The sequence below is a fragment of the Suncus etruscus genome, chromosome 11 (assembly GCF_024139225.1).
Source record: "Suncus etruscus isolate mSunEtr1 chromosome 11, mSunEtr1.pri.cur, whole genome shotgun sequence".
Classification (NCBI taxonomy): domain Eukaryota; kingdom Metazoa; phylum Chordata; class Mammalia; order Eulipotyphla; family Soricidae; genus Suncus; species Suncus etruscus.
The window spans coordinates 108,660,434-108,674,873 of NC_064858.1; the positions used below are offsets into that span (position 1 = coordinate 108,660,434).

General features: G+C 40.3%; 1 protein-coding gene across 1 annotated transcript in view; it reads left to right on the forward strand.

Moving 5' to 3' along the window:
* Window positions 1-13,634, forward strand: part of SENP1 (SUMO specific peptidase 1) — a 70,255-nt gene extending 56,621 nt beyond the window's left edge. Inside the window, 5 exon segments of the mRNA XM_049783050.1 lie at window positions 6,316-6,519; window positions 7,523-7,602; window positions 9,948-10,032; window positions 11,813-11,908; window positions 13,067-13,634. Coding sequence (XP_049639007.1) covers window positions 6,316-6,519; window positions 7,523-7,602; window positions 9,948-10,032; window positions 11,813-11,908; window positions 13,067-13,129 — 528 coding nt within the window. The 3' untranslated portion in view covers window positions 13,130-13,634.
* Window positions 13,635-14,440: the final 806 nt, after the last annotated feature.

Here is a 14,440-nt window from a genome sequence, read left to right on the forward strand (position 1 = left end):
TGATTAGCTCAGTGAGATCCTGTACAGAGCCCACATTCATCAGTACATATTTTCCATTCCCTGGGACCATCAGAAGACGGATTTTTTAGCAAGCAGAGTTAATGGAAATTTCATTTTTTAGAAGAAACAGGGAAGAAAAGATTCCTTGTCTAGTCTATCTCTGTAACAGCTACTTACAGCATTTTTAGAGTGTATCTTCTAAGTTCAGAATAGCATGAACCTTGATAGCAGGTTCAAACTAACAACTATTTAATTTTTTATTTTTTTTTATTTTATTGAAGACAAAGATGCAAAGAAAGGACAAGGTGAAGTTACAGTGGGAAGGCAATCACCCATAAACAGAATTCTCAAAAGAAATCCTCTTGCTGACACCTTAATTTTGAATTTTCAGCCAAAAAAACAATGAACAACTATTTTCAAAAGCAGCATTTAAAAAATACCGTACTTCTACTTTCTGTTATTGCCTTTGAGGAGCTAATTTTTATTGGTGTGTTAGTAGCTCATCTCCATACTCCATTAAAATACTTTTGTTTCTCTAATACAATGTTCTTATGATTTTTATAGAAAAGATCATGGAAATGAAAGTATCTGATTTAGTTTATGAGAAAGATTAAATCAGAAATCTAATATACATAAAATCATAGGCTGTCTTTTTTTCTTGCCTCTTTTCTAATCTAGGCCACAGGGCCAGAGAAATAGCACAGCAGTGGTCATTTGCCTTGCATGCAGACAATCTGGGACAGACGGTGGTTCGAATCCCAGCATCCCATATAGTCCTCCAAGTCTGCTAGGAGCGATTTTTTAGTGCAGAGCCAGGAGTAACCCCTGAACACCACCGAGTGTGATTCAGAAACAAATAAATAAATAAAATAAAATAGTCCACAGTCCCTTTTCACAAAAAAGACTTTCAGAAATAGTTTTTATGAAAGGAATTATATTTAGGTGTGAATAGTTAAGTTTGTATTCTAAGATTTAGCGTTGATATTCTGTGTCCCCTATGAGAAAGTTAAACTCAAACAATATGGGAATTGGTTTCCTTATAAAAAGCCTATGAGGGGCCAGAGAGATAGCATGAAGGTAGGGTGTTTGCCTTGCATGCAGAAGGCGGTGGTTCGAATCCCAGTATCTCATATGGTCTATCCCATATGGTCCCCCGAGCCTGCCAGGAGCGATTTCTGAGTGTAGAGACAGGAGTAGTCCCTGAGCATGGCCAGGTGTGACCCAAAAACAAAACAAACAAAAAAAATGGCATATGAAAGAAGGCTAATAATATACACAACATCTTGGACATTGTACATATGAATTTTTTTATTGACTCTAGTGAATAGTTATTAGAAATATCTAAGGATGAGAAGGGGATAAAGTGTTATGTAGAGATAGAGGAGGAGTTAATTGTGAAAGTAAACTAAAAGCCATAATCAGGAAACAGTACACAGTATATTTAGGGGTGGGATGGGACAGGGGTGTGCTGTGCTCCTCATGACTATTCAAGAGTCACTCTTACTGATGCTTGGAGGCCCATTTGGAGTTCTAGGCAGGTATCTGACCTGCGGTATCTCTTTGGGCCCATAGGCAATATTTTTAAATGATAGTACTAGAAATTTTGAGGGATGCATGCTTATCTGTGCTCAGGGCTTACTCCTGGTTCTGTGCTCAGGTATCACTTCTGGTGATCTCGGGACTATAAAGGATGCTTGGGGTTGAACCGGATCAGCCACACGCAAGCAAGTACCCTACTCTGTACCCTGCAATAAGTTAATAGGTAGTGTGTTAGGAATCTAAATGTAAGATACTGGGCTGTTGAATCTGTGTGCTAGAGTGCTTTAGAACATTTTTTCTTTGTAAGTCAAGTATAAAGTACGTAATTAGGAACTAAAATTAGGATGTCCAACAACAGATTAATAGATCATGGAGCTGTGGTACACACAGTGTGGTATACACAATGGTATACTACATAGCTGTAAGGAATGATGCAGTCATGCAATTGGCTGTAACATGGATGGAACTGGTAGATATTATTTAAATGAAGTAAGCCAGATAAATACAAGATGAGATCGCTGGGGGCTGGAACGATAGTATAGCAGGAGGGCCTTCGCCTTGCACTAGGCTGACCCAGGTTCAGTTCTCCAGCATCCCATATGGAGCCTGCAAACCCTGAGCACTGCCGCGTGTGTATCAAAAACCAAAACAAGATATCACGTATATGTGGCATTTAGAATAATTGCATGGAGAAATGCGGTGGCTTACATAGGGGTTGTTTGAACACGCTAGACCCCAGAACATAGTGAGTACAGCAGGTAGCCTTGCGCAGCTAACCCAGATTTAATCCCCAGAATCCCACATGGTCCCCTGCGCCCTCCAGCAGTGATTCCTGAGTGCAGAGAGCTAGGAGTAATCCCTGAACACAGCCAGGTATGGCCTAACTTCTGCCATCCTCCCTCCCTGACCTCTCAAAAAACAACCCAAACCAAAAAAAGGGGGGGGCATTGAGTCATTTATGTCATTGTAGCATACAGGAAAAGAGTAAACCCTTAGTTTGAAAGCATTATAGACTTTTTTTTGGGGGGGGGGGCCACACCTGGCGGTGCTCAGGGGTTACTCCTGGCTGTCTGCTCAGAAATAGCTCCTGGCAGGCATGGGGGACCATATGGGACATCGGGATTCGAATCAACCACCTTTGGTCCTGGATCGGCTGTTTGCAAAGCAAACGCCGCTGTGCTATCTCTCCCGGCCCAGCGTTATAGACTTTCAAAGAGAAGCTTTTTTCCCAGCTTCAGCTGGCAACTCTTTAAGTAAAATCACAAAAGAATGAGAATTCTATAAACAACTGCCCTAATTCCAAACAGGATTGCATAGACAAACAGGCGCTCAATAGGCTGTGACAGCTACAGGGACAGATCCTTGGGCACCAAAAGCTACAGAAAGCAAATAGATGCTAGTAAAGTCAACAAAGTTACAAGTAAAAAGAGAGTTGTTCACAGATGCTGGTGTTTTGGTAAGATAAACAGTCAGAATAGGGTTATCTACTGCTTTTAGCTTCTTAATTCAACAACTCTTAGTGCTATATAGAGCACATGCCCTGCAAGTGGACAACCTGGATTCTGTTCCAAGAACTGCAAAACAGAATGAAAAAAGAGATGTCAAGATCTTTTGGAGCTAAAGCTTATATGTAGAAAGGCTGTCACCAGTGGAGGGGCGGGACCCTTTCCATCGTAAAATACAAACAGATGGCACTAACCACCACTGCTTCTCTTTCATCTTAAGCAATGTGATCCCTTCTCTCATTTCTTTTTCCTTCATCTCCAGCCCTCCTCTATGAGACAACATTAATGTTCTTTTCTTCTCTCTTGTTTTCTTGGTATGATTGTATCTTGGCTGAATTGTAACTATTTTCTGCCTTTGAGCAGAGTAAAAACTCATCAAAGAAACTCAGATCTAACTTCTGCTTCAGATTTCACATGGCATGGGGCAGGGACATCTGGAGGAAGGAGGGAAGAACATTGAGACCACCAAGATCCCTCTTCATGGGATAAGGGGAATGAAAAAGAATCTATATCTAATTAATGAGCTATTGACTTTGAAGGCGGGAACCATTTTCCTCAAGGGAAGAAATAGTCATTGGAGGCAGAACTAAAACAGAAAAGGGATGCTCAAAGAAAACAGACATTAACTGCTTGTTAGATCTTCTCCTTTCATCTGGAATGGTCTTTAGCTTTAAAGTTTACTCTCCCAAAATAAGAAAATAAAGAGCCAGATCAGCCAGTAAGTTCAGCTAACAGTCACTTGTTTCTGGAAAACCTCTAATTAATAACTTGATTTATTGATTTTGGAGCTAAATCCAGCTTGCTCAGAGGTCACTTCTGTTGGCGATTGGAAGATGCCATGCCAGGTGTCAACCCAGGACCCTTCCACATGCTAAAGCCTGTGCTCAGCATGTTGAATTTGGTTCGGAAGAAATGTCTGAATATAGGAGACCTATGTGTGCCAGGATGCTTATGTCATTTAATTTTATTTGAGGTCCCAAAGGTGATCTCTGATGGGCTCTGGAAGTGATATCTCTCCATGGTTATTCCTTGATTGCATGTCCTTATTTGACCTCGTACTTCACTTTGAATTCTTAGTTCTTCTTTCCTGTTCCAGTATATAATTATGAGCCTTATAGAAAATTGGGTTTACCATAAGAGCAGGTAATCTGCCTATTCACTTTACCCCCTTGACTGAAGGTCTTAGCTTTGTAGTATTGCCAATATCTTTAGATGCATAGAAGGCCAGAGGAATCGGTTTCTGGATTTTTCTCTCACATAAGAATATAGTTTGTAGTCAGGAAATCTACAAAGCAAATTCCCTGCACTCCCGATTACCTACATAAGCCTAGAACTAATTTGTAGCACAATGTTTTTCAACTGGAGATCATATAGGCCCCATAGGTCCTCAGGATAGTTCAAAGAAGCCATAAGGTGTAAAGCATGTAAATTGAGACTAGGGAGATAACAATCTTCTGTGATAGCACAGGGAGGCTACAGGAAGGAAACAGGTTCAGAAGTTGGAGAAAAAGGTTGAGGGGCAGGGGAGATAAACAGTGGTAGGGCATTTGCCTTGCACACAGCTGGCCCAGGATGGTCCCAGCATCCCATGTGGTCTAAGCCTGCTAGGGGCAGTTTCTGAGTGCAGAGCCAGGAGTAAGCGCTGCTGGGAGTGGCCCAAAAACAAAAACAAAAAAAAAAAAGGAAAGAAAGAAAAAGATTGAAAAACACTACTTTTGCACAGTTGTCCTCTGGATGGAATTAGATTGAGAAATTACCCTAATTGTGTCTTGAACCAACACTTATTCATAGAAACTGAATTCTAATTACTATTGGAGTATATTTAGAATTGTCCACAGCATTAGATCTTTGGACCCATTGTGCCTTGCTGTTCAGTTTTTGAATGCAGACAACATAGCAGTTTCTTCAATCAGCCTCCCCACCTTCCAGCCTTACTCCCAGAGTTCTCTCTCATAGCTCATGCAGTTTGCTTGCAACTACCTAGGCATCCTCGTCTGTAGACCCTTTCTCTGGTCTGGACCAGGCTCTGGTGTATTCCTGGCAGTGTTCCCTGCTGCCTACCCACTATGTAGTTGCCTACTGTTGAGCAGTAGCTCACTGCTCTGGCATCCTCATGTGTAAATATTTGTCAAAGGATGGGGGTGTTTTCCCATTCCCCAAAAAGCATTCTGAAAAATGTCCCTGTTTTCTTAGTCATATTTCCAAGTTGTGAATCAGTTAGCCCATTCATTCCTCGTAGTTGACAGACACAGGCCTGGTCTCAGCTATCGACATAAAGTGAGTGGGCGGTGCCTTCCAGCACAGTAATTTTCTGGCTTTAGTATCATGGATCCCTGGATCTAAAGGATCCATAGGTAATATAGTCACCATCAGGGAATGCCATGGTTTTATTAATAGAAAAAAATGATATAGTTTATATACCACACTTTAATTTCTTTTATTCATAAGTGATGTTGAAGACATGAACAGAATTAACAGAAATTTGAAGCCTAAACATATAGGGGAAGCCTTACTCTTTTGTTTTGTTTTGTTTGTTTTTGGTCCACACCCAGTGGTATTCAGAGCTTACTCCTGGCTTTGTACTCAGGAATCACTCTTGGTGAGCTCAAGGGATTATGGGATGATGGAGATTGAACTTGGGTCAGCTGTATGCAAGACTAATGCCCTGCCTACTTCTAATGTTTGTGTTTTTTTCAGACCTCATGCTGTGAGCTTCATTTAAAAAAAATCTGTATTCCTTCTTACAGAAGTTTATTTAGTGCTTTATCCTTTTAGTTCTACTTCAGACCAGAACAGTTGATCTCTGCGTAATGGCTAGAAATGGTCTTCTTTAGCTGTGAAGTGTGCAAATCCTCATTTTGTGCAAAACCAGGTGGCCCAAATATAAGGTTTGAAATGTAAAAACTTTTAGCTCTACTAACAGTATATTCTTTTTTTTTTTTTTTTTAATCCTGGTTGTAGGGCCCTGGAATGCACCTGATAGTGCTCAGGGGTCATTTTTGGTGGTGCTCAGTGGGCCATATATGGTGAGAGAGGTAGAAACACAGGTTTATATATATATAAGTTGCACATAAGGCAAGTGCCTTAACTGCTGTACAATCTCTCCAGCCTTCTAGTCAGAATTTTATGTAATGACATGAAACTGTTGGGCATTGCAGTTTTAATTAAGTTACTAGGAAATCATAACATATAACATGCAGTAGAACAATTGCTTTCCTTTTACTCAACTTTATTTTGAAAGCTATTCTAATATGTATGATTTTTCCCACAGATCATCAACTTCTACATGAACATGCTAATGGAACGAAGTAAAGAGACGGGATTGCCAAGTGTGCATGCATTTAATACCTTTTTTTTTACTAAGTTTAAAACTGCTGGCTATCAAGCTGTTAAACGTTGGACAAAAAAAGTAGATGTATTTTCTTTTGACATTCTTTTGGTTCCCATTCACCTGGGAGTGCACTGGTGTCTTGCCGTGAGTACCTCTTTACTTTTTGATAAAACTTAAATCACTATAGTTACAAAATAAATAGAGTAGTGAGTTAGGTCTTCATTTTACTAGATTACTAGGAGAAAGAGTAGTATTTAGTTGGCTAAAACTTGGATAATTAATGAGCCTTCTGTGAACAGTGGAAGAATCTTTAAGAAAACCTTTTCTAGAAATATTTGAAGGGGAATTTATAAATCCCCTTCAAGCTGACTCAAGGCAAGGCTTAGGAAGAAAAACTTAATGATGCTACCAACTCATTCTATGACTGTTTTCTGCCTAATCATGACTTATATGCTTGGTATTACAATATTTTTTCTGACTCAGAGAACAAGAATACATTAATATAATAAGTTATTTTACTCAATAAATTTTTGTTTTGTTTTTTTGGGTCACACCTGGCCGCGCTCAGGGGTTACCCCTGGCTCTACGCTCAGAAATTGCTCCTGGCAGGCTCAGGAGACCATATGGGATACCGGGGTTCGAACCACCGACCTTCTGCATAAAAGGCAAACGCCTTACCTCCATGCTATCTCTCCAGCCCCTACTCAATAAATAAACATTTAAAACATATATTTATTTAGATTTTTGGGCCAACCGGCAGTGCTCCGAGTTACTCCTGGCTCTATGCTCAGAAATCACTCCTGGCAGGGTCAGGGGACCATGTGGGATGCTGGGAATCGAACTCAGGTCTGTCCCTGGTTGGTCACATGCAAAGCAAACACCCTACCGCTGTGTTATCCCTCTGGCCCCTATTTTGAGTTGTATTAAAAAACATAAAGCCAAGGGCTTGTTAGATTATACAGTAAGTAAGGCACAAAACAAATTTGATCCCCAACTCTCTAAAAACCAAGGGAAAAAAATCATGAATTTAAAAAGTTCTCTGAGTAAAGAAATCAGAGTATTTGTTCGCGATGTACAAAGCTTCTCTGAGAAATCAGTTTCCTTCTTGTTATAAGCACAGATTTTTTGTTGTTGTTGTTGTTCCCAGGTTGTGGACTTCAGAAAGAAATATATTACCTATTATGACTCTATGGGTGGAATAAACACTGAAGCCTGCAAGGTCCTTTTGTAAGTAATGAATTAAGAAATAAGGGGTTTAGTCTCAAGTGTATATTATGATTTCCTAGCTATTGAGCTCAGTTCTTTTCATTCTTCAGTGAAGTGATAAAGGAAATCTTCTTGGATCGTTTATGTCTAAGTAAAGTTTAGCAGTCATATATTAGTGTAAAAACAGTATGTCCCAATGGGGGACAATTACTGTCTATCTATCAACTACAGTAGATAGATATAGATAGCTAGATGTAGATACTACCTAGAAATCATCTAAACCAGCCTCCTAATTTTTCAGATGATGACGTCAAGATCTTGGGTCAGAATAGTACAGAGTTAAGGCACTTGTTTTTGCACATGGCCTGCTTCAGAAGTTCACTAACCAGAACCACAAGTGGTCCTCTGAGCACTGCTGGGAGTTAGCCCTGAGTATTGCTGGGTATAACCCAGCACATCTCCCTTTCTCTAACCCTCACAAAAGAATTCAAGAACTAAAGGAGATTTTTATTTATTTATTTTTAATTATGTGAACAATGATGCAAAGAAAGAGGACAAGGTAAAGTTACAGTGAAAGGGCAAACAGAGTTCTCAGAAGAAATCCCCCTGCTAACACCTTAATTTTGATCTTACAGTCAGAGAACATTAAGAAAAATAAAACTGAACCCCTGTACAATTACTTTGTCCCTCAAGTCCCCAGATTGTAGTACATTATAACATTTCTTAGCGGTACACAAAGCAATCTAAAGCCATAAAATTTATGTAACTCCTTAAACTTGAAGGCATAGTAGTTTTTTACATTTCCATGCACATGTATATTAGTTTAAGTTAACCTCAAAAGTTTAAGTGGGTTTTTTTTTAAGGTTTAGAGTCAAAGGAGCACAGTAAAAACAGTGTTAGAGTGGCAATTATCGTTTGCATAGGCCCACCAAAATATGGCGGGCATGGGAAGGAAAAGCCTTGGCCTAAATACAAGGGGACCCTACCCCTGAAGTTTCCTGGCATAAGACCAACTCTAGGCTCCAGGTAAACTAGTTTGTCCAATTCGGGTCATTGTCTGTAGCGCCACTAGTTTTATTTTTCACACAGTCTCTATTGTTGGTATCATGTTTCTGTATTGAAGATCCTGGAATCTGTATATCCTACATTGAAGTCAGGATGGTGCGGAGCATCCTCTAATTTTCACTCACAATTAAAGGGCAATGTAGAAAGCCCTGTTCAGTAAGTAGGTCATTGTTGTTGTTAAGTCTTCTCAGTGTTAAGGGAAGATTCTTTTGAGTATATCTATGTCAGAGCAGCAGTAGGGTCTTCCCTGGTAGAGGATTGCTTCCAGGTGATGTTATAGACAACTTTGGATGTTTCATAGATGGTTTTCCTGGTGAATGGAGAATGCCCATTCTTCTGAGGCCTGTGCCAGGTTATATGCCTGAGTTCCTAATAGTGAATGACCACTCTTGGAAACCAGAATGCAAATATCTTTATATCCCATCTCTTTGGTTTTGGTCAGATACTCACTGTTGCACTCTGGGGTCTGGGCAGAGGTAGGTCACACCCGGCAGCGCTCAGGGGTTACTCCTGGCTCTATGCTCAGAAGTCACTCCTGGCAGGCTTGGGGGACCATTTGGGATGTCGGGATTCGAACCACCAACCTTCCACATGAAAGGCAAACGCCTTACCTCCATACTATCTCTCCGGCCCCAGGAAGAGTGCTTTCTATAAGATACACACTCCACTATTGATTTGGATTGATTTTTTTTTTTTGTACAAGAGAATCGAGACTGAAGATAGGGGCCAGACCCTGATTCAGTGCCCAACACTGCACAATATTTTTTTAATACTGTAAATCCATATTGTTATTTTCGTCCTCTTTTTGGGTAATTTTATGTACTGTGGTTGATAATACCATTAATGGTAGAGTTTATTGCATTAAAACATTTCAGCGCCATACTATATACCAGTGTTTGCTTGTCTTCACTGTAGTCCCAGTGGCCCCTACCCCTTCCTACCCCCTCCCTGTGGTAAGCTTCCTACTGAGCACCAACTAAGAGAACCATTCTTATTTTCTAATCCACTGAATTTCTAAAGAACCACATAAACAAAGGACAAGAAGCAAAGTTAGTTTCTCAGGAAGAACAGTTCAAAGGAGCCTGGGTATCAGAGTCAGAGATTATGCATGGTCTCTTACAAGATGGCTTTGAATTTTGGGGGCTTCAGAAGGTAAACAATTTAAAAGATTCTCAACCCTCCCTTATATACTGCTTTTTTTTTTCCTCAAACATGCAGATAGAAACTTGCTAAGGATTGTCAACTACAGACTTTTGAGTGACTAACATCAAGTTCCTTTTTATTCTCTCCTAATTCCTTAGATATTACTTAAAGCAAGAAAGCATTGACAAGAAAAGAAAAGAATTTGACTGCAATGGCTGGCAGCTCTTCAGCAAGAAAAGCCAGGTATATTTCTTTAATTTCTTTATTGATTGTCCTTTTACACAAGTGTTCAGGGGCCCCAGGGGCCCCTTGAAGTGATTTCCAGTCAACCAGGCTGCCAGCAATACAGGAGCCTAAACATGTGATGATGTTTAACGTGTGTGTGTGTGTGTGTGTGTGTGTGTGTGTGTGTGTGCGTGTGTATGTGTGTGTGTGTGTGGTTGTGTGTGGTTGTGTTGCCTGAGATTGAACTGAAGTGTGTGTGTGTGTGTGTGTGTGTGTGTGTGTGTGTGTGTGTGTGTGTGGTTGTGTTGCCTGAGATTGAACTGCCAGACATACAGACTATCTCTACAGCCCTCCAGTTCATCTTTTCTGATGTTCTTTTTTTTTTTTTTTGGTTTTGAGCCACACCCGGCAGTGCTCAGGGGTGACTCCTGGCTGGCTGCTCAGAAATAGCTCCTGGCAGGCACTGGGGACCATATGGGACACGGGGATTTGAACCAACCACCTTTGGTCCTTGGATCGGCTGCTTGCAAGGCAAATGCCACTGTGCTATCTCTCCGGCCCAATCTTTTCTGATGTTCTTTCTGAACCACACCTAAGTACTCAGGGCTTACTTACACCAGTATCATTCTTGAGGTGGGAGGTGGCATACCTTGTGCCAAGGAGGCAGTTGTACAGATAGTATAGTACAGTCAACTGAACTATTACTGCTCTGGTCCCATTTCATATTAAGATGGAAGTCCTACCATTACAATATTTGGGCTTATTGATTGATAGCCAGGATTTCTTTGTCTAATATGACTTCATCTTGGTTGTTTGGTTCTCTAAGGAGAATAGAATAAACTATTAATGGGAAACTGTATTTTCAGGTAGAGCTAAGTTTCGTTTGTTTTAGGTTTGTTTGTTTTTTAGATTGGTTTAGTTTTAGGCCCACATTCAGTGGTGTGCAGGGGTCATTCCTGGCAGTGCTTGTCAGAATCATACAGTGTTCCAGGAGTCAAACCCGGGTCGGCCACATGCAAGGCAAATATCCCTTGCAAACCCCGTATCTGTTGTACTATCTCACCAGCCCCTGAACTAAATTTTTTTTTTTTTTTTTTTTTTTTTTTTTGGTTTTTTTTGGGCCACACCCGGTGACGCTCAGGGGTTACTCCTGGCTATGCGCTCAGAAGTCGCTCCTGGCTTGGGGGACCATATGGGACGCCGGGGGATCGAACCGCGGTCCGTCTCCTAGGCTAGCGCAGATAAGGCAGGCACCTTACCTCGAGCGCCACCGCCCGGCCCCTGAACTAAATTTTTAAATGCTAAATTTATCATGCCTGTGGGAAATGGTTGCTGATTGTTAGAGCCCTTAAAAATGCCAGGTTTTATGCCCTTGGGTGCATTGGGCATCTAAAATAGGGTGGTCTTTTTTGTGATAAAATACACTACCCTGACTGAACTCTACTTTTTTTTTTTTTTTTAGTCTGTTTTTCTTTTTTTTTTTTTCTTTTTTTAATTTTTTTGGATGGGGTCCACACCTGGCAACGCTCAGGGTGTACACCTGGCTGTACACTCAGAAATTGCTTCTGGCAGGCTCAGGGGACCATATAGGATGCCGGATTTGAACCATGAAAGCATGAAAGTCAAACACCTTACCTCCATGCTATCTCTCCAGCCCCCCACCCCTGTCTCTGTTTTTCTAATGAGGAACCTGGCTTATCTCTTCAGAGAAACCTATAAATTTAAAATCTTTGAGTTTTATTCTTAATCTAATAAGGAAATTTGGAAAGATGTCACTATTTAGTTTCTGATCTTTTAGGAAATTCCACAACAGATGAATGGAAGTGATTGTGGGATGTTTGCTTGCAAATATGCTGACTGTATTACCAAAGACAGACCAATTAACTTCACACAGGTAAGTCGAGCCTTCAGGAGGGAGCTCTATATTCACCCTGTTTTCAGACTGCCTATCTATATTTACTTTTCTTTACCTTTCTCTGCTTAGAGGCTCTGCTGTAGGCCTGTGGATCCTTATACTGGAAGATACTGTTCATGCCACATCACAAGAAAATGATAGTAGCAGGCTCTGTTATTTTCTGTGTTATCCATACATCACCTCTTTTAGTCAAGGAGTCCTGGGCACAGCAGAGCCTCCTGCTTTGCTTATCTCTCCCATATCCCCTACATTTTATAAGAAACAGAATAGGGACCAGAGCCAGAGAAAGTGTTTTCTAGTTATCCTTATTTGGCTGATAGGTTTTATCAAAGGTCACCTCTTCATCGTTAAGGTAGAGTTAGCTATGTATCCTCTACCCCTGCTCTTCACTTGATGCAACTTGATTAGTTTTTTTTTTTTTTTTTAGTTTGTATTTGTTATTTCTTGCCCATGAAGTCCTTCAGAAACTTAAAAGTATTGAGATTAGAGATTATAGTTAGTATGTTTCTTCCATTTAATTCTTTAAGGATTTGGGAAGCCAAATCCCCAATAATAATAATAATAATGACCAGTTCTAGTACTAGGTATGCCTCCTATTTAAAAAGTTAATTGTCTTTCTAGATTTTCTACCAAAGCTTTTGAGTGAGACTGACTTGTAGTTTCTATGTTTCTTCCCGTAAAAAGTGAATTTTGGGGGCCAGAGAGATAGCATAGAGGTAAGGTGTTTGCCTTGCATCCAGAAGGTCGATGGTTCGAATCCCAACATCCCATATGGTCCCCTAAGCGCTGCCAGGTGTGACCCAAAAACAAAAAAGAAGTGAATTTTTGATTTTCAAGTTTGAACTCTCATATCTTCACTAAAGTTCAACCTAGAGAACAACTTAATACACCATTCCCAAAGTGGCACTTGAATATAGGAAATCCCAAATAAGACTTAGAACAATGGAAAATAACAATAGAAAAAAATGCATTAGAGGAAAAAATATATATCACATGTAATCAACATAAGAAATTTTGAAAGACCAGCAACTGAGATTAATCTAGTTGAAACAGAATCTCAAGAATGAAATATGTGGAAGAGAGGAGAATGGTTTGAGTAAAGAAAATGAAAATTAAGGGCATTTCTTTGTTTTGCAGCAACATATGCCATACTTTCGGAAGCGGATGGTGTGGGAGATCCTTCACAGAAAGCTCTTATGAAGACTGACTCACAGACATTGACCTTGTTGGGGACCAGCTTTTTGTTATCTACAACCGGAGACCTTGGAAACAGCTGCTCACAACCCTCTGTTCTTAGAAAATGCTTTATCCTGGACCAGGCCCTGGCAAGAAGCATTCACAAGCACATCTGCCTTTCCTTTTGTATCTCAGATACTATTTTTGCAAAGAAACTTCGGTGCTGCGAAAGGGGTGAGGGGCATCTAAGCTGAAGAGAGAGACTGCTTTCCAATTCTTCACTTCTGCCATCTTATTTCCAAAGGGCTCCAGCCTCACTCATTCTTTAGTTGAGTATTGGGAGAAGCTTGGAAAGACTCTTGGTTTCATATAAATTCTTGTGGTTGGCCTTACTAAGTATATAGGAAAGGCCCTGGGCAAAAGGTAGGGAAAAAAAAACACCAGCAGATTCATGCACATATTAATACACACTTGATTTTCAAGATGTATAGTCAGGAAAATGGCTATATTGAAGGTGAACTGGACTTTGGGCAAAAATGCATAGGTCCGCCCTCCAGATTTTTTCTATTTAGATGCCCCTCTGTACAATCCATCTGCTTCTGTACAAGGCTCTTTTTTTTTTTTTAAATCATCTGTAGCTTTTCCCCATCCAAAGTGTAACATATTCCCTGACCCAGGCAGTCCTTTTCATAAAAGCAGAGGTTTGCATTTGCATACAACATATGACATCAGAAAGATCCACCCAAGGAGTGGGTTAGTGGAGCAAATAGAGACTACTTTGACTGCCACCTAGTTCTGACCAAGAAGCAGCTCAGTCTTTAGTATAAACTCCAACATTGGATGAACGCAGGCCTAGGTTTTGGTCTGTGGCTAAAGTATGTTTCTAAGCGGGGAAAGGGAGGAATTAGATACACAAAACATATTTTTACAGGGATACACTCTTTTTGTAAGCTGGATGTTGTGTACACCATTTTAGCTTGTAGATTTATTTTTATTTTCCAAGTTTAGCTCCAGCACACAGAGATTCCCAACCCCTGTGCGTAAGGTGTTTGTGGACTTTCTTATGAAATATTTTGTGAGGCCTGGTTGAACTTTGGTTTAGGGATAGCAGTTACAGAGGGTGGTGAAATTGCAGCTGAAAAACGGGTGGAATTTGGACTGATTAACTTGAGATCTAAAATGTATTCCTTTTCTTTCTAGAATCTCCCCCATCCTCACAGGTCCTCAGGCTAGATAGTGAAATGCCAGTGTCATTTTGTACTTAAGTTCCAAAATAGGAACATTTTATACTTTTTTCTGTATTGTAATAGGTAGTTTTGTATAAAATCTTTCTCC